This window comes from Lotus japonicus, chromosome 4 (assembly GCF_012489685.1).
Source record: "Lotus japonicus ecotype B-129 chromosome 4, LjGifu_v1.2".
Classification (NCBI taxonomy): Eukaryota; Viridiplantae; Streptophyta; class Magnoliopsida; order Fabales; family Fabaceae; genus Lotus; species Lotus japonicus.
Window position 1 is genome coordinate 60,449,846 of NC_080044.1, and position 24,190 is coordinate 60,474,035.

Below are 24,190 nucleotides of genomic sequence, written 5' to 3' on the forward strand. Positions count from 1 at the left end.
GAGAAGTCAAATCCCAAAAACATAAAAGCTATAATTCCTATAGAAGCACCGTTTTTTCTCGGGGAAACCTATAATTTTTTTTAAGTCAAAGAACATGTATATAAAATAGCACAAGGGTCTATAACCCATATACAAGAAATCAGTAAGTAAATGACAAAAGAGATAAGAAGGAGTACAACAATTGCTGCACGTAGCTATAGGGCTTTTGTACCCAACTGGTATAATTTATTTTGAAAATTACAGCTTTGGGGTACTTTTTTTTTATTTACCAAACTAGTATAAATCGCCACTGTCAGTGGCGATTCTATTTTTTTTTTTTACTTTTTTAAAGAATCGTCAATGCTATTGGCGTTTTTGTTTTTGTTTTTTTTTTCATTTTTTACATAAATCGCCAACCATGTTGGCGTTTTCTCTTCTTTTCTTTTTAAATTTTTTTTTAACTTAAAATTGCCAACATAGTTGGCGTTTTCTTTTTGTTCCTTTTATTTATTTATTTTTCTTAAAATCGCCAACCCAGTTGGCGTTTTATACCTTTTGTTTTTTCCTCCAACCTTTTTCAAATCGCCAATCATGTTGGTTTTTTATTTTATAATGCATATGTTTATTTTTAAATATCAGTTCAAATATTTATGATCAAAGTGTTGCAAAAGTGAGTAATGACACAAAATTGTGTGTGAGTATCAATTGATTAAATATCATTCTAAATTTTTAATTACTATTTTAAAAAAAAATTAAAAAAACAACAAGAAAAAAAAGCCAACTGTGTTGGCGATTTTAAAAAAAAAAAAGAAAATAAGAAAACGCCAACTATGTTGGCAATTTTAAGTAAAAAAAAATTAAAGAGAAAAGAAGAGAAAACGCCAACCATGTTGGCGATTTATGTAAAAAACGAAAAAAAAAAACAAAAACGCCAATAGCATTGGCGATTCTTTAAAAAAGTAAAAAAAAAATAGAATCGCTACTGACAGTGGCGATTTATACTAGTTTGGTAAATAAAAAAAAAATACCCCAAAGCTGTAATTTCCAAAATAAATTATACCAGTAGGGTACAAAAGCCTAGCTATAGCTATTTAACAAAGTCCTAAGACCTTAGTAGTTCCTAATAGCCACATGAACAGCAGCTAGCTTGCGAGCTTAATCACTACCAATCATTGATAATCCCCCAACTCAATCATGTAAAAACCAACCCTTCTCAATTCTAACCCTCACCCACAACAGTCTAATGCTTCTAGGGAGCCATTCATTAATTAGAACCATAGCTGCATATACCAGAAGCTACAGACCATAGTAATTCAGCAATAAACATGAGCCACCATTGGCAAGGGACACATCTGTGCACTAATGCACTCCTCGTGGCTACCTTGAAATTGACATATAATGGATCTGACTATCCATTTGAAAACCCCCCAGGACATGATAATGGGTTTGTAGACCACTCAAAAATTGAGTATAAGAAACCATTTGTCCTATACATCTCAACCACTGCTAAGAAATGAATTTGATACGTTCAAACACTCTCTCAACATCTACCTCAATCGAATTAAAGATAGCATCATTCCTTGCACGCCAAACAGACCAAACCCATCATGTTTATGTAATTTACGCCAATACCAATTACCAACTATAAATCTAAAGTAGTTATCAGCAAACAAACAAAATCTACCTGCTCAGATTGAGACTTCAGTCACAAAATTCATGAGATATATATCAACTCACAGCTTGTATCATCTACAATGTTGAAATATTAATGCCTTTATTTCCTTTCAATGAAAAATTTAACCCTTTCCATGCATCCATCCTACTAACTCAGATTTATCGTTGTGTTTCATGTACTGATGCAAGAAAATGGCCAGTTCATCATCTATACCCCTTCCTTCGAAGAAAACCATAAAGGCTATCTTGCAAGTCATCATCTAATCAAATCCTCAAAGTAATGTTCAAAAAATGGTGCAAAGCAAAATTCTACTACATTCATATTTAGCAAACCATGTGTCTTTGGTCCACCTGCAATCATTTAGTTGGCTTCCTCTTTGCATTTTTTGAACAAAGCAGATGAGATATGGAGGACCACAGCCACAATCGACTACAACTACATAATTGACACGTTTGTGATACCAGAATAATATACTGGACTAAACATTAAAACATCAAACCTTACAGTTCCCAATCATAAAAACATTCATGTGCTAGACATCACATCATATATGCACATTCAAAGCTCAAGTATGTTCTTAATTATGCCTAATATCAAGGTAATATCTCTTTCCAAAAACAAAATAAATCAAACTAAATTGAAAGAAAATATTACTAGCTCAGGACCAGGGACCAATACATCGTGCTGAAACATCACTGCTTTGTCCTGAACCAAATCAGCTGCAGCATAAGAGTTCTAAGAAGTGCCCGGGGAATAAAAAAAAGCGCCTGGCTTCTCCACCACAGCTGGCTGCAAAACAGCGCCTGCCTCTGGCTCCCCCAAAGTGTCTGCTTCTGAACCTGCATTCTCTCCATCTCCATGAAAAGAATCGCTAGCGTGCGATGAACCAGCGCCGTTGTAAACAAATGCAGGACCCTTTCCATAGCGAGTCTCCATATGAGCAATCCAAGGCCCATAAGGGAGCTGATCACAGTCTTCCACGACGTGATCCAGGAGCCCACAGTGATAGCAGAAGTTGGTAAGCTGCTCGTATTTGAACACCACTTCAGTAGGAACAGGAATAATTTCCCCCTCCACTTCCAAGAGAAGTCTAGTTGTCAAAGGAACAGTTATGTCGACCCATACTCGAATACGGAGAACAAAATCTCCATAACTGTTTGAATGGTCCCAATCAATGAACTTTCCTACGCCTGCAAAAGAGTTACCAATTAACCGAGCGGTCCCCTCGGTTCTGATATGGTGGGGGAGGCCGTGCACTTGGACCCAAAATGGGACCTTCACCAGCGGGACCTCAGCCGGAGTTCGATTGGCGGGGAGGTCCTCCAACACCAGAATGTACCCATTGAATTTCCAGGGGCCTGAATGAAGCACGTCATATTTATCCAGCTCGTCAAAGAAACGGAACGTGAACAAGTTCCGCCAGAGTTCACGAATTTCCATCCGATGCTGCGGCTTCCACTGTTCCGCCATGGAACTCATGAATGCATCGGAGTCGAACGCCGCGCGGCACAGCAGTTTTCCGACCAGGAACACCCCGAAGGTTGGATCCTCAGGGTGAGGAGGACGTACTGCATCAACCTCAGCTGGAACTTTACACTCATTACCAATGAAGACAGTAGGTTCATACTCCATGACAACACCAGAAATGGGACAGCAGCTAACGATCAGCGAAGACAGCGGCGGAAAATCAGATTTGGTGGCACTCACTCTCACAAGCCCTCAATTTTCCGAAGCCCTAGGAGTGTGTCTTCAGCATGCATGATTCACTATTTATAACAAAATCGGATTTGGATTTTTTTTTTTAAAAATAACTTCGAGCTTTTTTTACAAATACAAATAGGTATGGGCCCAAAATCATAATACAAAAATCTCATCAATGATAACACAACCTCCAAACCACTCTGTAAGGGGAGCAACGAAAAACTAACCCATGATCTGTTTGCGGACTCGTCCCAATATGTTTGCATGATGGCGTTGTTTCTGCTGATAAGGCCAATGGTGAAAAACATTTTGAGGCTGAGAAACCTTCAAGAAGGACCACTTCCGCCATGGCCATTGGCAATGGACAGAGCATTGATAATGGTGCAGAGGAAAACGGAGTGCAAGATGATGTTAATGACGGTGAGGCTGATTCAGGTCGCGATGTAATTGATGAGGAAGGACATGACGATCATGGGTTGGATGAGGAGAATCATGATGATGGATGGGTCTGAGACTGAGGAGGACGACGATGATGAAGGGCCTGGACCTGCTTCTCATGAGGAAGATTGATGCAGGAGTACCCATGTAAGACAGAAGGTGACAGAGAGGTGGACCCTCTGGAAGAAACCAGTTTTGATCAAGAGCTCAAGGCTGTATTACAGGAGGAGGAATATATAATATAATGTTACTTTCATTTGAGGGATATGCCAAGGATCATCTGCCAAGTCCAGGTGAAAGTTCTTGTGAAACGTGGGAACAAGCAACAACAGACAAAGCAGATGTATATCACTATATCCCACGCAATTCGTCACTGGTGTACTGTAGAGTACAAAACAGAAAGAAGCAGCTGAACTTCAAGAGAAAGAAGATATTAAGAGGCTTGTCTTGGAGTATAATGATAGAGAGAAGAGAAGGAGCTTAATGGATTAGGGACCCATCCAAAGAACTGGATGTACAGTGGGGGTTATAGGAGTGGTGGTCGTGGCTACATGCACTTCAGAAGGAACCGGTGGCAGAAGTGGTGGATCACGGCATTGCCATCATAATTATACTGGCAGTGGCTGGTAAATGATAGTGACTATGGAAAGCAGATATATATTTTATGCCATCTGCTTCCTCTCAGCACGAAAAATACTTGAAAGCAAGGCTTATCTTAACTTAAGGCCTAGCCATCTATTTGGCTACTACACTCTACGTTTCAAACGATTCACGGCAAGAACAAGTCATTTTCACTTACCTGGTGATTTCGAACACGGTGTGTTGGAGATGCAGGCCGGGGTTGTAAGGTGATGTACACTGTTTTGATTTCCTGACCTAAGCTGACATGTCGAAGATGAGTCGTGTGATTATACCCTGTCCTCCAATTAGCTTAAAATTGTATAGCTATTTGTATGGATATACAAAATCTCTACATGTAAGGTTTTGGTGGCTTCTTATCCAACCTTGGATCATAATGTGAAGAATGAATAGGTAAAATTTGTCTTGATGCTTTGTCAACTTAAGGAAATTTGTCCAGCAGCCCCAGAGCTTTTTCAAAGTTTAAAAGATACTTTTAAGTTAAAGCTCAAAATAAAAACTTAAAAAAAAAAGTTGTTTGTCTATTTTTAATTTTTATAGCTTAAAAACTAATTTTAAGTTAAAAATTGTTTGACATGAGATTTTTTAAAGACCTCACTTGTTCATTGTCACTGAATGTTTCCCATTTGTGATGTCTAAAAAAAAAAAACCCTAAAGTTTTTACTTTTACTATACTTTAAAGCAGTGAGGTTTAATATGCCAAATTAGTAGATTTCAAGCAGTTTTTACTTTTACTTCTCTCTTGTGTTCTCATGTCATCTCTCTCTCACTCTCAACTTTCTTTTCTCTTACTCCTTTTTTTTATGTGTGGCTGCCTCCCTTTACCTTTACCTTTCCCTTTCTGAAGTGTGAACTATTTAATTTCCCTTTACCTTTCTCAAGTGTGAACTATTTTAACTTAACCTTAGATGTGTGTGGGTTAGTGATTGCATGTGTGTTGGGTCGTAAGGGTCTAGTGGTAGTTTTTTTTTAGCACAGTGGTATGGTGATAGTGTTAAGAGTAGCAATACTAACATTTCGAATAATTATATTAAATAGTAAATAATAAGTATTAAATAATTTTATTTTTAATGTACTAAATATAAATATAAAATGAAGAACATAAGTATCAAATTAAACAATTTTATAGAATACATGTCTGTGTGATTCATTCCTTTTTATATTTTCTTGCCCAACTTCGGGGAAAGAAACAAAATCAAAGAGATGGAGAAACAAAACTTCTTACACACACTTCATATTTTATCTCTTACACAACATGGATTCACTTTTTTTAATCAGCTGGTAGTGCTCGTTCATAGGGGCATTTTGAAAACAATAAAATAATATTTTTTAACTAAGTTAGAAAAGAAATGTGGGTACCAAGAGTCTACCGGAGAACATCTTCTTATATCAAACAATGACATGAAAACTTATGTAGTACCTTATTTAAAGGAACAAAATAACACATGTTCATATTTGAAAACCAAAGTAGAATAAACGTGATTTTAATCTTCAAAGGTTGATCTAAAGTGATGAATATTGATTCGTGTATATTTTATATTACAATAACATTTCTCTAAAATCGCTTGATTTTTAATAACACTTATGGATTAATTAACTATTTTTTTAAGACACAATTCTAGCATCTAAAAGCTACTCACATGAAACAGACTTCTCTTCAAGGTGCTAGAATTGTTTTTGCCGGAAAAAACGACGTTGATCCAAACATGAAACATGCTATTGGAAATAATGCACTTTTTTAGAAAGGTATTGTATATAAAATATATACGAATCAATAATCACCTCAGACCAAACCAGATTTTGAACGCTAGAATAACATTTATTCCACTACATAAGTTTTCATATTATTGTTTGATATAAGAAGATGGATCTCCTGTAGATCCTTCGTATACACACCTCCCTTCTTTAATTTTTAGTTAAAAATATTATTTTGTTACTTTCAAAAGACTCATAAAAACAAATACTATTAGCTGACTTAAAAAAAGTGTTATTTTATTGTGTAAGAGATAAAATATGAAGAGTGAGTGAAAAACTTTGTTTCCTCAAGAGAGAAAATGTGAAGGGTATGTAAAAAATTTCAAAAAACTAAGACAACATAAAGCAGAAAAAGAAGCTGGAAAAATAAATGAAATATTTATTGTATTAAAATGTCAAAATATCAGTTTATTTAATTTAAATTAAATTATTGTCTTCATTTTAATATTTATTTGATTAAGATATAAATTTATTTAATAATTTTAACTTATTATTTAATATAATTGATTAACATTTTAGCTAATACTGTTATTAAAAATTATTTAGAGATTAGTAATATAAAATTTCTCAATATTTATTTTCTATGAAGAGAAGAAGAAATGGTGAAGAGCAACACATACAGAGAGATAAACATGAGAGAAAATAAATAAATAACAATTGGAATATTGAAAAAATAATCCTTGTATGTGAAGTTGTACCTGCTCTAGTAACGATTCAAATTTGCTTCAAATCTTCAATAAAACCTGAATGTGAATAAATAAGAGTGAGATTTTTATTTAACAAAATATGATATAAAAATGATTAGTCATAGGGTAATGAAAATCCACATAACTAAAACCAAGGAGATCATAAAATTGCATGTAGTCCCTCATGTCATTAGTGAAGCATGGCATGTCATTCACCAATGTTGTACAACTAGAGAGATAATAAATAAATTAGTAAAACTTAAAAGATATATATAATATATCAATACAATAATCACAATTTTTAAAAATTGAATAATCTAATACCAAAATTAAATATATAACATCATACATAAGAAAATAGGAAGTTTTCCGATGTATCAAAAAAAAAAACGGGCTTACCTTAGAATTGACTAAATAAACCATTTTTCTCACTAACATGTAGCATAAGGAAAGCCATGAAAATAGTACGCATTAAGAAATAAAAGCAAACAAACACATAAATTTGTGCTTCTAGAATCTTCTCCGAATTCACACTTAGGGCATGTGAAAGAGAAAGAGAAAGAAAAACAACATATCAATATTTGGAAAAGTTCAAGTTTTATCTTTGATCCTGTAACATCATCGTCAACAAATCGAGACACATCATCAACCAACAAAAACATAACCAATAGAAACATAAACAAATCCATAAATTTTAGCTTTCGGACCATCCCTCAACCTACACCCAAGGCATGCGATAGAGATCGAGAAAGAGAAACAACAAATCCAGATTTGGAAAAGTTCAAGATTTACCTGTGACCCTGTAACAACATCATCAACAACAACGAGTCGAGACACATCATCAATGGATCTAGATATATTCAAGCTTTAACTCTGATCCAGTATGGGAATTTGCACTTCCATAACCTTCCCCGAATTCACACACCCAGGGTATGCGAAAGAGATCGAGAAAGAAAAACAATATATGCAGATGGGGAAAAGTTCAAGTTTTACCTTTGATCCTGTGACAACATCATCATCAACAAATCGAGATACATCATCAAACAACAAAAACATAACCAACATAAATTTAAACAAATCCATAAATTTGTGCTTCCGGAACCTTCCCTCAACCCACACCCAAGGCATGCGATTGAGATCGAGAAAGAGAAAGAGAAACAACAAATCCAGATTTGGAAAAGTTCAAGATTTATCTATGATCTTCTAACAACACCATCCTCAACGAATCTAGACACATCATCAACAGATCTGGAAAAATTCAAGCTTTAACTCTGATCCAGTAAGTTTTACCTTTGATCCTGTAGCAACATCATCATCAACAAATCGAGACACATCAACAACCAACAAAAACATACCAGCGGAAACATAAAAAAATCCATGAGTTTGTACTTCCAGAACCTTCCCTCAACCCACACCCAAGACATGTGATAGAGATCAAGAAATAGAGAGATCAAGAAATTGAAACGAAAAATCCAAATTTGAAAAATTTCAAGATTTACGTACCTATGATCATGTAACAACATCATCAACGAATCGAGACACATCATCAACAAATATGGAAAAGTTCAACTCCTGTATGCGAATTTGTGCTTCCATAACCTTCCCCCAATTCACACCCAGGGTATGCAAAGAGATCGAGAAAGAAAAACATCATATCCAGATTTGGAAAAGTTCAAGCTTTACCTTTGCTCCTGTAACAACATCATCGTCAACAAATCGGGACACATCATTAACCAACAAAAACATAACCAACAGAAACATAAAAAATCCATAAATTTGTGCTTCCAGAACCTTCCCACAACCCAAACCTTGGCATGCGATGGAGATCGAGAAAGAGAAACAACAAATCCAGATCTGGAAAATTTCAAGATTTACGTACATATGATCCTGTAACAACATCATCATCAACGAACTGAGACGCATCATCAACAGATCTGGAAAAGCTCAAGCTTTAACTTCGATCATGTAACGATATCATCATCAACAATAAGAGAAAGAGATCGAGAAAAAGATCCGGAATTATTCATACATATACCTCTCCCAACTATTTCACCCTCGTCTTCTCTTTGCTCTCTCTCTCTCTCTCTGTGTGTCTCTCTCCCCCATTTTCCTTTTCTCTTTCTCCTGTGTTTCCCTGTGCGGCTGCGTCCCTTTACCTTTTAAAGTGTGAACTATTTTAACTTAGGGTTAGATGTGTGTGGGCTTGTGATTATGTGTTGTGCTAGTGATTGTGTGTTGGGCCGTAAGGGCCAAGTAGTATTATTATTTTTTTTTGTCAGAGTAGTGGTACTGTGATAGTATTAAGATTACTAGCGCTTTTTTTTGCGCTTTAGAAATTAAAGTAATGGTAGTGCTTTTTGACAATAATAATAATAATAATGTAAATGCGTTTACGGTAATTCATGCTCATCACCTTATATTTTTTTTACTTTTATACACTAAAGTAGTAATGTTATAAGATTTAAGAATATTAGGGAGTGTTGACAAAAAAAATAGTGAGTATGTGTTTACGACTTTAATTGAATTTCTTATAAGATGCAAAAGAGAGTTGAAATAGGTCATATAAAATAAAATCAGAAATAAATTTGAAAATATTTTCTTTACCATTTTAATTTTTACAATTAGTTTCTAAAATCAAAGAGATAATTTTGGTGAAATTTTAGGTTTCTATATTTTAAGGAATTGTGTGTTAGTTTTTTTGGGGAAAAAAGATTTATGTGTTGTGTTGGATTTTTTTGTGTAATTTTGATGGTTTAAAATCTCAATATTGTGTTTAATTTTCATCCACTACAAAAAAAGTATTTTTTAGTGGCGGTCTTTTTTTCATTTTGTGGCGGTTACTAACCGCCACTAAACGTTTACGTGGCGGTCACCGTGCCCGCCACCTTCCCGGATGCCACGACCGTATTTGTGGTGGTTTTTACACGACCGCTGGTTTTCATGCCACAACAATTTCTGGCGGTTATAGGCCGCCACTTAAACCGCCACAAAATGTTTATTTATCAAAAAGTTCATTATTGGGCTGAAATTCATGTTCTTATTTGCTTCAACAATTAAATTTTCTCTATATCATGCAGGGATGCGACCATTAAATTCTCTACTAAATAATAGTATTATTAATTTCAGTCACTCTATCTCTTCTATTTCTTTCCTTCTGTTGCTACTACTTCTGGTGTTGTCCAACAGTTTACTTCCTTTCCGAATTGCAAGGTCATGAGTATACCTTTTGTCTATTTGGGAATTCCGGTGGGGGGAAGGCCAAGCTGTGCCAAAACTTGGGAGCCAGTGTTGCAAAAAATTAGAAGTAGACTGTCTATGTGGAAACAAAAGTTGATATCATTTGGAGGGCTTGTTTGCCTCATTCAAAGTGTTCTCTCTGCTCTTCCACTTTTCTTTCTGTCATTTTTTAAAATGCCAGGTTGTGTGGTTCAGGATTGCATTCGCCTTATGCGTCGGTTCTTGTGGGGTGGGAGTGATGGAGACCGGAAAATTGCTTGGGTAAGCTGGGACCTGATTTGTCTTCCGAAGGAGGTTGGAGGGTTGGGATTGAAAGACTTAGTGTTGTTTAATAAAGCTCTTCTTGGTAAGTGGATGTGGAGATGGAAGACTGATAAAGATGCTCTGTGGTGTAGGATAATAAAAGCTAAATATGATGATGGGTCTTTTATGAAGGAATCGACGTGGTGGCGGGATGTGCAATCAGCTTGCTGTTTGGGAGTAACGAATTGGTTTGATGGTGGGGTTGCTAAAACGGTCAGGGGTGAGGATAGTACAAGTATGTGGCTGGAGGACTGGACAGGTGGTGGCCCATTTAGGGAGATTCTATAGGCTTTATAATTTGTCTACGACCAAGCGTGCATTGATTTCTGAATGTGGGACGTGGTCTCATGGTATTTGGCAGTGGACACTTCCTTGGTGCCGTCCGTTGGGAGAGCGTGAGCAGCATATGTTGGACGCTATGTTGAATGTTGTTGACATTGGTGTTCTCCGCGAGGGAGCTTGTTACAGGTGGATTTGGAGACCGTCTTCGGATGGTCTTTACTCTGTGAATTCTGCTTATGTCTTTTTGCAGGAACCAGCGGTTGGCCCTTCTAACAATGTCTTCAAGGATATTTGGCACTCTTTTGCTCCATCAAATGTTAAGGCGTTTGCTTGGCGTTGTGTGCTTGATCGTGTTCCCTCTACGAAGAACTTGCTCAGGCGTGGAATCATGATGCAAAATGGAGCAGAGCTGTGCAAGTTCTGTCTGTTGCAGGTTGAGTCGGTTGCCCATTTATTCCTTACCTGTCCATTATCAGTGAAATTGTGGCAGGACTGCTATTGTTGGATTGGTTGCCAAACCATGCTTCCAGGGAGCATAAAAGAACACTTTTTGCAATTTAATTTTGGGTGGAAGGAGCAACATCAGATGGGTATGCTGTCTGTATGGTTTGCAACGATTTGGACTATTTGGTTGATTAGGAATGGGGTTGTGTTCAGGAATGAGCAAGCTTGCTGGGCTAGTGCACTGGAATGGGTGAAATGGCGGTCATGGCAATGGAACAAGGCTAACTTTCGGGGGTTTGGTTATTCTCTGTTTGAGTGGCATTCAAATCCACTCATGTGTGTGATTTCCTCTTAATTGTTGTGTTGTGTTTTTCTGCAACTTGGTGGGCTGTAGCCGTGTTGTTGGTGCTGTTCCAATTGGTATTTCTTGTTGTGTTGCTTTGCTGCTGGGCCGTGGCTGTTTATGTTGAGGTTGATTTGCTTTGTTTGGTGGCTTTTTAGTGGGGAATTTTTGGCTAGCTGTTGTAGTGCTTGTTGCAGCATTATGTTTTTAATTTATTCTTGTATGTAGTACTTTTATTTGATTTTGACATTCTTGTATTGGGTTGAAGTACCCCTTGTACTTCTTGATCAATACAAATTTTGCTTATCTAAAAAAAAACAATTAATATGGTTTAATATGGTGTGTGACCCTCCTAGGCAACCACACATTTTGCATTATATACAGAGGAATGGATGCAATCACACGTTTTGCAAGATAGATTCGCCCTACTGTGTAGAGCAAATGGACTTCCAAGATGAAAGACATCTATTAATTTGAAATAGCAAGTACTAAAACCTCTCATAAGTAACCCTACTACTTTTGAGGGGGAACCCTAAGTATCTTCCCAAGTCACGTACTATTGCAACGACACAAATATTCGAGAGCATCATACGATTAACAATAACCACACCCTTCGAGCTAAGGACTTTCGACTTGCCAATATTAACCATACGTCTCGAGCTCTTCCCAAAATATGTTAGGATGTTTGAAACTATTCGAACCTTAGCACACTTTACCAAAAAAGCAACGCCTCGTATGCAAATAAGATGTGGGGGAAGGGATGATTCCCTTTCAATACTCGAATCATTTGCCAAATGTTCTCAGTCACTGCATATTGAATATAAACTGAGAGTTTCTCCGTGCACAACACAAAAAAGTATGGAGGCATGGTATCACATTTCCAAAGGTTTGTTATTTGATGAAAACAAGGAAGACAAGAGCGATTTCAAAGGAGAACAAACTTATAAAAGTAACACATTTCATAATCAAATTAGCAATAACCTCCGAAAAAGAAAAAACCTTAAGAGTTTCCTCCAAACACTTCCAAGACAACTTGTCATAGGCCTTTGCTAGGCATCTTGAAAGTTATAGAACAATTCTTTGTATTTTTTGGTCCATTTTACTTCTTAAGTTAAGATACTATTATTCACCATTCCCCTTCGCAAAACAAAACTAGATCGAAGTGATCCAAGAAAAAATGATGCCTCACGACAAATTTTTCATTATAATCTTATAAACCAACTTACACAAATTAATGGATCAAAATTCCTTCATTTAGGCAAGAACATCCACGTAACATACAAAGTGTAAAACTACATAACAAGCACATGGTTAAATAGCTATACTAGAAAGTATGAGTAATTAATTTTGTCACCCTTATTCATTTTCTCCCCACCCAATGAATCAATTACATACTGCACTTTTAAATTCAACATATAAATTCTACATTTTACATATTAAAAGTGCGGAAGAAAATGAAATGAATATCTATAAATGTGACATTAAAATCACTTCTCTAAAGTATGATGTCAAGCTCGTTGCTCTTGATCCAGCTTTTCTTCTCTTGTACTTGATTATGAAGGCTTTAGTTTCTCTTACTAATATATATTTGGTTTTTTCAAATGGGAGCTGGATGGCAGGTGTCAGTCAAAACCTTGTTTTGTAAGAGTTTAAAGACATCCTAATTCCGGAGGTTTCTATGATACCCACAATGTATCATACATGAAGGATGTGATTGGTCCACAACAAAAATAATTTATATTTTCATTTTTTTCTTTTTAAATACGGAGGATGTGATTGATCCACAACCTTTTCGTGTATCATACCCACACTAAGTGTTGTGGTATCGTAGCAAGCACCCCTAGTTCCTAAGGATGGGATATTTTGGTGAGAGTAAGTTAATGGCTCTTGAATGAAGAAGATTTTCAGGTGACGTGGCCTTCTCTCTATCTCCAACAAAATATCTAAACCCCAACCCACAGCCACACCCACTAATATCTATTTCTCATTCTATTTTCACTTTTGCCCCTTTCTCTTTCCACGTCATCACCCTTTTGCTACCCTACGCCAAAGTGTCCCTCATCCATTACCCAATTCCCAGCGCACGTTAGCACCCCGACCAACATCATTTGCGATTTTTCTGCAATCACAACCTTGACGACTCGTGTTTCAGCCACCCCTTTTCTTCTCCTTCCGACTAGGAAGTCCAAACCGATTTTTTCCCCTAAATTTTCTCACATGCTGCTAAACGTGCGCAGTTTTCCCTCACTACCAGTTCAGCAGCTGGATTTTGATAACCCCTTTTTGTTTTGATTGATTTTAGATAAAGGGGTGTGTGAAAAATTGGATTTTGAAGTGGATCCATCTTAATTGGGTTATAGGGTGGTGCAAAACTTGATTTTGAATGGAGGTTAGGTTGTTGTTACAGCGTTGTTGAGTTGTGTGTTTTTCCAATAGCATAGGCCAAAGGGGTTGCTAGATAGAGATGGAGAGTGAAGCTGAGGAAATTCTTAATTTGAATAGCAGAGAGAACAATTGTGGGGGAGCTAATAGTAAGAGTGGTGATGCTTTTATTGACAGAAGCAAAGTCAGGATTTTGTTGTGTGATGATGATCCCAAGAGCTCAGAGGAGGTTTTTACCCTTCTTGTCAAATGTTCTTATCAGGGTATGTATGAGTCCCTTCCTTCCTTATTTGTTATTTAGCTGGTCTTTTGTGTGTTGTGTGTTTATGTTTTCTTTATTTAGTCAGGATTTATGTTTACTTGTGAAGATGAATTTTATTTGCTCATATGCCTTGTCTATAAGTTTTAAATTTGAATTTGCTTTGCTTGAAGTGTGACTGTGATTGTGAGTTCTCTGGATTCATTAGATGATAACACTGATTTGGAAGTGGGCAACAATATGAAAGGGTAATTTAGGGTTGCTATTTTTATGTGTCAAATTTTAATTTTCATGGGACCAAATTGCTGCCTTCTTGTTATTGAGTTACTTACTTCCACTCATTTTACAAACTCATTTTGTGTTGTCTGACCAAGTATTTGTGCTTTCTTGACTGATTGATCCAAGTTATATTCTTTTCCTTGGGTGATCTTGGTTTCTATGTTGATTTTTATCTTTAAGAATCAGAGATCACAAGTATGATCACATACAGGAATAACAGGATTCTCCACTGTTGGAGTTCCCTTTCCCTTCCTCCTCCTTCATTTTTGACTTCTATGAATGAAAAAGTACCTTTGAATGTAATGATTTGATTGACTGCTTTCTATTTCTGCCGTCGGATGCAATTCAACTTGTATGATTAAATCGTTTGGTTGTTCCTTGCGTGCTTTCTGAGATATGTTAACTACAATTTTTTATGCTCACAGTTACTCCAGTAAGATCAGCAAGGCAAGTAATTGATGCTCTCAATGCGGAAGGGCAATATATAGATATCATACTAGCTGAAGTTGACCTTCCAATAAAGAAGGGCATGAAGTTGTTGAAGTACTTATCACGGGATAAAGAATTGCGCCGAATTCCTGTTATAAGTAAGCTTTGATTCTTTATCTTCATAAGGAACCTGTAAGACTCTTTATTTTAGACAAATTATATTCTGTTTCCTCATTAATGTTGTTTATTTTCTATTTTTGGTCAAGTGATGTCTGCAAAAGACGAGGTACCAATCGTTGTAAAGTGCTTGAGACTTGGAGCAGCAGACTATCTAGTAAAGCCGTTACGCACTAATGAACTATTAAATTTGTGGACACACATGTGGAGAAGGAGGCGCATGGTATGTGTTACACTACTTCATATTGATGGATGTTCCCCATCTCCTTTCCTTTTACTTTAGGGCTTAAGCTTTATGAATAATGAAGTGAAGGCTGTGGAGTAACTTACTTTGTGGACCGAAAGCACATCTACTTCATGCTGTCAATTTTTGTTATGAAACCAACATGTCCATTAAATTAAAAGAATTAGTCTGTGGAGATTTAAGTTATACGTGAATAACCTTTAATTAGTTTAAAATAAAGATATTATGCATAAAATTATAATATGTCCTAGTATTTTTCTAGTTTCTTTGTCAGATCTAAGGTTGATACAATCAATCCACCACCACCCAGTTTCTGGGTTTTCTGGTTGTACTATTTTTTAGTTTATTGTTCTAAACATTTGATAATAGTTTTATTTTTTATTGTATTCTGCAGTTTTGGTATATTCTGTATTATATACTATGTTTTTAATATAGCCGCCATGCTTCCGCAATAGGCTGCAAGGCCATCTGCCTGATTGTTATGGTGGATTTTGGCTTACCGACATCCTTCATTGATAACATTGAAGCATGTGTTAAAGTAAACTATTAACTTACAAACTAAGTACTGCTAAATGTCACATGCTGACAATATTAGTAAATTTAGTTGTTGATTCACTGTCGGTAAGTTAAAATTGAATCAAGATGTTCATTGAAGTACGTACTTAATGATCATTGCTTCTAACAGACGTTGATTAGTGGTTTCATTTCTTATGAAAAATTATTACATGATTTTATCATATCTGAAGAATATGGAAATGGAAGGAACCCACCTCGATTTAAGAGAAGACTTCCATACACTCAACTTTACAAGGAATAACCATAATTGAAGTATAGAAGTTTGAGTTGCCTCTCCTTAACTCAAGCTTGATTCTTTATTGTGCATATGCATTTGCATATCTCCATTTCATATTTCTTTTTTCTCTAGATTTCCATTCACAGCTTATATTTCTCAAATTGAAAATGAAATTTGTGTTCTACATCTATTGTAACAGCTTGGACTTGCAGAGAAAAACATCTTGAGTTATGACTTTGATATGGTAGCATCAGACCCAAGTGATGCCAATACAAACAGTACCACCTTGTTCTCTGATGACACGGATGACAGGTCCAAAAGAAGCACCAATCCTGAGGCAGCCCAACAAGAACCAGAGGTGAATGTTAGAAGAACATTACTAAGTAATAAAGAATGAAAATAATTGGTTCAGCATGATAAGAAATTGATGAGCTTGTGTGCCATATGGAATCTCGAAATTAAATTGATTATCTGAAGAAATGGTGTTTTTTTATCAATTCTAAACTTCCTTTGCAAATCATTCTACATTTCGAAGTGTAAGCCTTGATATTGGCATGCTTTTTAGTTTCATGTTGTATTCCGAAAAAAAAGGAGATATCAATTCTATTGGTACCATAGAGATTGCCTTGATATTGGCATGCTTTTTAGTTTCATGTTGTATTCCGAAAAAAAAGGAGATATCAATTCTATTGGTACCATAGAGATTGCCTTGATATTGGCATGCTTTTTAGTTTCATGTTGTATTCCGAAAAAAAAGGAGATATCAATTCTATTGGTACCATAGAGATTGCACTATGAACCCGTCAAAATCTTAGGTACTGTTAAAAAATTATGATATATAAATGAAGCTCATGGTATTTATAAATGAAATCTTAACCTACATTTCGGATGCAAGTCATGAATAAATTCGCATCCAAAGTAAATTTTGAACTGTATAGCATGGAAACCAAAAGCAAAACTATGCGGAAGTTAATAAATAAATCGCTATTTCAACAAAAAAATTGAAGATATAAATAGTTCCAACTATGTTGTCATAAACCAATTATCTCATAAGTTTAAGTTGTTAGGTGAAAGTACATGAATGGTTTTTATATATAACATACCCCCATTGCAAAAGCCCTTTGGGCTTGTTGAAGTGTTGAAACTAGACATTACATAGGCTCACCTACCTCATACCTTCTGCTGAATTTAATCATTTTTTATTAGAGTGGTGCAATAAGGAGTTAAGCATCAAACTCAAGAACATTGGATCATAATAACTCTGATACCAAATCATAAAGTAACTAACCTAAAAGTTTAAGTTGTTTGTTAAAAAGTACATAAATAGTTTTTATATCTAGCATCTGTATAGAGCCATTGGATTATGTATGGACATGCAGAAATGTGTTGATGACCCTTGCACATCTAGTGTGCAGAAAGCCAGAAAGGGTGAGAACTTTTGCATTTGTAAATAGGCGTAGTAGATCTTGCATCACTTCAATGCTTTTTGGGCCAGCTACTGGCAGTTAAGAATTGAGATATTGTTTGACTGATTTGCTTCTAATAACTGAAGTTCATGACATGTTACATTATAATTTATGTTGTCATATACCTTTCCAGGTTAGTATTTCTAAAGCTGCTGCTGTCATTGAGGAGCTTCCGGGTGCTCAGATATCAGAATGTCGGCCTAATGTACCCGGAATAAGTGATCGCAGAACAGGTGTGCTCATCCTTTTCTTTCAACTGCTAGTTTCCAAGATATGAAATTGTACAGTCTTTTGCATGTCGTCGATGTTGAAGTATATAATGTAACACCCAGCTCGCCATTTTCTGTGATTGTGATTGACTTCTTGTTTGAATGCCATAACATGACACTAATTAACATTTAGCTTTTAGTTTTCCTATCTTCACCATTTTGCCAATTTTGTTCTGTATATCTTCTCTTGAATTTCAAGAAAATTAAATAAGTACATTTATTCATGCTTTGGTGTTATTTATTGTTATGGGATATTTGAATTCCTGAAGTTGAATAAAATTTGACTGATGCAAGTACCCCTTGTCATTTTTATCTCCTTATTTTCATAATTTTGTAGGAAATTTTTCATCTGGTCCTAAGAAGAGTGAACTAAGGATTGGAGAGTCATCAGCCTTTTTCACTTATGTCAAAGCAACAACACTGAAGAGCAACGTTCAAGAGATTGCTCATGTTGACAACCATGCTACTACTCAAGTGAGGGTGGAAGATATGAATCAAGCATGTGCTCGACAGAGGGTTAATGACCTCAAAACACATGAAAATCAAGAAATGTTTGAAAGCCGTTCTCAAGAGGACTTACCCAGCAGTAATAGTTTCCCTGATTCTTTCTCTATTGAGAGATCTTGTACTCCACCTGCATCAGTGGAAGTTTCACAGCAAAAGAATTTCAGGGAAGAATATTATCCTCAGGGATCGTTGTATCCAAGCAATGGAAGTCGTGGTTCTAAGCTTGAACCGTCCGGCATGCCTGCTCAACATGCTTATCCATATTATTATAATTCAGGAGTTGTTAATCATGTTATGTTGCCATCATCTGCGCAACTATATCAAAAAAATATGCAAGACATCCATAGCCATGCTAATTCATCTATGATTGCGCAGTACAATCACCTTGCCCAGTGTTCTCCTCATGCGAATGGGATGACATCCTTCCCATATTATCCAATGAACATTTGCTTACAACCTGGTCAGGTATCTACACCTCATTCATGGCCATCATTAGGAAGTTCAGGTTCATGCGAAGTAAACTTGAGTAAGGCTGATAGGAGAGAAGCAGCATTGATGAAGTTTAAACAGAAGAGGAAAGACCGCTGCTTTGATAAGAAAATTCGGTATGTCAACAGGAAGCGGCTTGCTGAAAGGCGGCCTCGTGTGAGGGGACAGTTTGTCCGAAAGTTGAGCGGTGTTGATGTGTATCTTAATGGACAACCTGCTTCCGCTGACTATGATGAGGAGGAGGAAGAGGAGGAAGATAACCACGTAGCAAGAGATTCCTCTCTTGAGGATGCTTGAGAATGTCAAATTGCTTCTTCGACCAAAGGGTGCAGAGGCTGTCAATTCCTTCCTGCACTAAAGTTGTCCTGTTGAGGACTTGGCACTGTGCCTTGCTTTGATGGATAATCGTTGCATGATCACCACAGTGCCCTTTATACTTAGGAAGTGTTGATCCAATTCGAGTGTAAGCCGTCATCCTTTGGAGTTCAAACAAACTCTTGCTTGGTCTTTTTTGAATTTTACTTCCTCAAATGATCCATCTTATTGAGCTCTTACAGAAGGTATCCTTCCTGCTGGTTATATCTAATGCGGTTGAAAGTATCACACTTTTGTCTAATTGAAACTGTTTGAAGCAGGTTGTGGATGCTTATAGTTGTGGAGAAAATGTTAAGCACCTTTATTTTGTCCAAAGAAATGAGTTATATTGTCTGAGTTTTATTGTCAAACCAGTTTCACAACCTGCTAAAGCATTTTACCTCCCTAATTTTCTTTGTTAAAAGTGTTTTGATGTTGAACTAGTTTAGTTCAAGTGGCTGGGTGATTATTTTTCTGATGTTGGTTAGTTGTAGTAATCTAAATGCATCTCTTGGTGGGCACAAAATGCAATTCACTGAAACGTAACATGTTCTCGTTTGAGTAACAGCAGGTTCACTTTTGCTGAACAACGAGAAACGAGACAAAAACTTAACTAGGTTCTCGTTTGCTTGAATGGAAAAATTCTAAATGTAGTTTAATTATGTAGCATGTGGGAACATTTGCAGCCACCAAACTCTTAAAAGCAATCATACATAGTTGGAAAGCATGCACACCAATCCGTGTATACATGACAAGCAAAGCATTGAGAGATGCAAGACAAAGTGCAAGTCCCAATTTGATTAAGGATAGGTTTGATTTGGATTACTTACCATACAAATTCAAGACTTTCAGTTAAACTGGCTTTAGAGCAATTGAAATTACCAGCCAGTCCTAATCTCAGAAGCATTTTTGAAACCTAAAAGCTACTCATAAAATTGACAAGAATTGAGCATTTTAGAATCAATTGTAAAAGAATTTTCAAATGTGGACCTATCTTACATGAAATTAACAGGAAGAATAAAATTGACACCTCTTAAGCATTGATATCTACTAAAGTTTTGTACATACCTCATTTTCACCCCCTAATTAGAGTGAGAAAGAAATAAAAGATAAAAAAAAGACATATAATATGTGATGTGATGAGAATAGAAGAGATATTTAAAAAAAGAAAAATGTGGAAAACAAAGAAATTATGAATAAATCAAAGTCATGAATATCATGAGGGTTGGATGGAAGAGTTGCCTAGCTTCTTTAATTCCTAGTTAGCTTCCCCATCTTGAATTCCTCTCACCTTCAAGTTTCTATAAATTGTTTTTACAATAATTTTATAAGGTTAAACCATCCAATAATGATTGTTGTACATATGAGAATCATGTTATACAATTGACATACGTGTTTAGCGGCGGTTGAAAACCCTCGTCAATTGCGTATGTCAATTATATATCTGAAATTCTTAGGATCTACGTATCATTACTTTAAATTATAAATAATCAAAATAAAACATTTCTCATCAAAATAACATACAAAGGGAAAATTAAAAATTATGTGTCTGTTGTTGAAGTTAACTCTATTTTTTTCTCTTTTGAAGGAAAGAAATTTGTAAGATTTTTTTATGCACATAACCTTGAACACCTTATTCATCAAACGCCTTATGTGCATGCTTGTGACTTCAGTCAAGGATCAGAAGAAACCCATTTCTTGCTCCTCCAGAGCTGGTTTTCAGGTCTCTCTCTCTCTCTCTCTCTCTCTCTCTCTCTCTCTCTCTCTCTTCACACCATCATTTTGCTTTCTTCAGGTTTGAAATTTTAGGATATAACTAGCCTGTTTTATGGTAGTTTGTGGTGTTTTGGCTCAAATCATGAACTTCAGTTTGTGTTTAAAACCATTTATTTGTCAGTATAAGAATTGAAACATGTTTCATGTCCTGCGGTGTATCATCTTCTACATGTTTTGAACATTTGATGCAGTTCCATGTTGGATGTATTCACCATTTGGAGTCACAACAAGTGTGCACATAACGTGTTTGATGAAATTCTGAAATGAAATTCAAGATGCTCAACTCTGCTTGGAAACTCTGCTGTCTGCGAAAAACGAGAACCCGGAATTTCCAACTACTTTCAGCATCCCTCTGCTCCACATTGCAGCCAATATCTGCACCTCCCCATTTGCAAGAGCTCTGTGGCATTGTCACGAGCAATGTCGGTGGGCTAGATGATCTGGAGTTAAGTCTGAATAAGTTCAAGGGTTCTTTAACTTCGTCTCTTGTAGCTCAGGCTATTGAATCGAGTAAACACGAGGCGCAGACTAGAAGACTACTCAGGTTCTTCTTATGGTCTAGTAAGAATTTGCGTCATGACTTGGAGGACAATGATTATAATTATGCTTTGAGAGTTTTTGCTGAAAAGCAAGACTACACATCAATGGATATCTTGATTGGAGATCTCAAGAAGGAGGGTCGAGTCATGGATGCCCAGACTTTTGGTCTTGTAGCTGAGAATTTGATTAAACTGGGAAAAGAAGATGAGGCATTGGGTATTTTCAAGAACCTGGATAAGTATAAGTGCTCTACTAATGAATTCACAGTTACTGCTATTATTAATGCCCTTTGCTCTAAAGGCCATGCTAAGAGAGCTGAAGGGGTAGTTTTACACCACAAAGACAAGATTACAGGCGCGCTACCTTGCATATATAGAAGTCTTCTTTATGGGTGGTCAGTGCATAGGAATGTGAAGGAAGCTAGGAGAATTATTAAAGAAATGAAATCAAATGGTGTTATCCCAGACTTAGTTTGCTACAACACATTCCTCAGGTGCCTTTGTGAACGGAATCTTAGACATAATCCTTCAGGACTTGTGCCTGAAACTCTAAATGTGATGATGGAAATGAGGTCCCATAAGGTTTTCCCGACCTCAATCAGTTATAACATATTGCTTTCTTGTCTAGGAAAGACCAGAAGAGTTAAGGAATCTTGTCAAATACTTGAAGCGATGAAAACTTCTGGTGTCTCTCCAGATTGGGTAAGCTATTATCTTGTCGTAAGGGTGTTGTTTCTGAGTGGCAGATTTGGTAAAGGGAAAGAGATCGTAGATCAAATGATTGGGAAAGGTTTGGTACCAAACCATAAGTTTTACTTCAGTTTGATTGGTATTCTCTGTGGGGTTGAAAGGGTTAATCATGCTCTTGAATTGTTTGAGAAAATGAAGAGTAGCTCATTGGGAGGTTATGGACCGGTTTATGATGTGCTCATTCCAAAGCTTTGTAGAGGGGGAGATTTCGAAAAGGGAAGAGAACTTTGGGACGAAGCCACAAGTATGGGCATCACTCTTCAGTGCTCAAAGGATATTTTGGATCCTTCAATTACAGAAGTTTTCAAACCTGTAAGGCCTGAAAAAATCAGCCTTGCAGACAGCCCAATAGCTAAGTCTCCAAAGAAAGCTAAAAAGTTATTAGGGAAAGTGAAGATGAGAAAAAAACCTACTGCAGTGAAGAAGAAAAAGAAGCGACAAAAAAAATCTGGAGCAACTTAATTCGTAAGTTATGCAGTCCTTGTGAACAATTTATTATTGCTGACTGCTGAGGGCTTGCTTGTAATATACTAATATTGTATAGCTGCAGGTTTGTGCTTATTAACTATATGCTCTCTGCATGATTTGGTTCAATATCATGCATGAAAAACCTATATGATCTCTCAATTAAACTGCATCGTATTATGTGTCAGTTGGTATTAATATTTTTCAGCATCGCCCATGAGTTTTTACTTGGATTATTGATTACTTTACCATCAACCTGATCAGCTTGGTAGGGACTAGGGAGAATGTGCTTTTCTGGCATCTTGGGTAAACAATAGAGGAGCTTTGTATCATATTTCTCAGGCTGTTATTCTTAGAATTGTATCTTGTAACTTGGCAATAAACTATCTAAATATTTGCAGTTTGGTTACTATCTGAAACTAGTACCTCTAGTGCTATCTGCTTTCCTGTGTAGTCTCTTTTTTAACAATTATTACCCTGGTTTTTCACACCCGAGTTTGGTAATAAATTGTTTCACTCTCTGATGGCTAATTACTTGAGCTAATGATACAGTGTATTTCAGTATTTTTTATGTTTGATTTCAATGACATACTTGGGGAAACAATGTGTTTCAAGTTTTATCACCTTGTTGGAAATTCTTCACCATTGCATTAGGCCATGTTTCTGTTTTCTCTATGACTAAACTCTTGGTTCTTGAGGCTTATTTGGTGTCATAAAAATGCTCATTTTTCCGAGTTACATGCATTCTAAAACTATCTCCAGGCAAGACAGTTAGTAGGACAGAGTCACAGACAGTCTCTCGTGGCAGTAATTAGTATAAAATGGAGTTTCTGAGAGAGCTAGAGCAAGATTTGAAACCCTTCACATGGGCCATTGCAGATGCAAGTTAAGGATAGGAAAGAGACAAGGGTAATATACCAATATGGGGATATTGTGGGCACCCTTTGTCTGTTGGGCATTTCTCACCCACGTTGCCAGTTGTTTCTCTCCGATGCATGAGTGTACTATTGTTTATTCCTGTGGAAGTGGAGTGTACGCGCTTCCTATTGGCCTGCTTGTTGATGTTGATGTTCATGGTGTTTCCTAGAAGATGCTATCATTAGATGAATTAAAGAACGCGTTCAATTTATATAGCAAATCAACTGCGAATTAAGCGCATAACATACCAGAGACAACAAGGTTCCATTGCCAGAACGGCCAAAGCTGGATTATGCGTTGATCAGATGTAAATACGTGGAACACACTCTAATATTAAAACATGTAAATACGTGGGATTGACTTCTCCACTTTCAGCTGAATCTTTTTTTGTCTGAAAATATATATGGGCGGTTCGGGCTTATGTTTTTTAGCAGACATTCAATCAACATATACCTCTAAATTTACACCTCGAAACCGTGTATTGGTTGAATGTACAATCGGCATGCATTTTTAACCAAATTTTTTTCATCTATATTCTCTTGTATATAAAGACTGAAAATAATCAAACCATATGTATCTTGGACCAACTTTTTTTCTCAACTTCCATGCCTA

The 24,190-nt window shown here is 36.4% G+C and overlaps 2 protein-coding genes across 3 annotated transcripts; both read left to right on the forward strand.

Annotated features, from left to right (window-relative positions):
* The first annotated feature begins 13,491 nt into the window (after positions 1 to 13,491).
* On the forward strand, positions 13,492 to 19,487 carry LOC130716239 (two-component response regulator-like APRR1). Its single transcript, XM_057566443.1, has 6 exons — positions 13,492 to 14,127; positions 14,828 to 14,989; positions 15,098 to 15,231; positions 16,245 to 16,403; positions 17,645 to 17,744; positions 18,118 to 19,487. The coding sequence occupies exons 1-6, from the start codon at positions 13,947 to 13,949 to the stop codon at positions 19,071 to 19,073; spliced, it is 1,692 nt and encodes a 563-aa protein (XP_057422426.1). The 5' UTR covers positions 13,492 to 13,946; the 3' UTR covers positions 19,074 to 19,487.
* Positions 19,488 to 19,735: 248 nt separating this feature from the next.
* LOC130716240 (pentatricopeptide repeat-containing protein At5g61370, mitochondrial) lies at positions 19,736 to 24,145 on the forward strand. 2 transcript variants are annotated; one of them, XM_057566445.1, is made up of 3 exons: positions 19,736 to 20,853; positions 21,098 to 22,660; positions 23,423 to 24,145. In XM_057566445.1, the coding sequence occupies exon 2, from the start codon at positions 21,170 to 21,172 to the stop codon at positions 22,655 to 22,657; it is 1,488 nt and encodes a 495-aa protein (XP_057422428.1). In that variant the 5' UTR covers positions 19,736 to 20,853; positions 21,098 to 21,169; the 3' UTR covers positions 22,658 to 22,660; positions 23,423 to 24,145. The 2 variants fall into 2 exon arrangements, with proteins under 2 accessions (XP_057422428.1, XP_057422427.1); XM_057566444.1 differs by lacking the exon at positions 23,423 to 24,145 and having other exon boundaries at positions 21,098 to 22,847.
* Positions 24,146 to 24,190: the final 45 nt, after the last annotated feature.

Coding starts and splice junctions, on each gene's coding strand:
- LOC130716240 (XM_057566445.1), top strand. CDS start 21,170: ATGAAATTCAAGATGCTCAACTCTGCTTGGAAACTCTGCTGTCTGCGA.
- LOC130716239 (XM_057566443.1), top strand. CDS start 13,947: ATGGAGAGTGAAGCTGAGGAAATTCTTAATTTGAATAGCAGAGAGAAC. Junction 15,232..16,244: donor TGTGGAGAAGGAGGCGCATG/GTATGTGTTACA, acceptor CTATTGTAACAG/CTTGGACTTGCAGAGAAAAA. Junction 16,404..17,644: donor CAGCCCAACAAGAACCAGAG/GTGAATGTTAGA, acceptor ATACCTTTCCAG/GTTAGTATTTCTAAAGCTGC.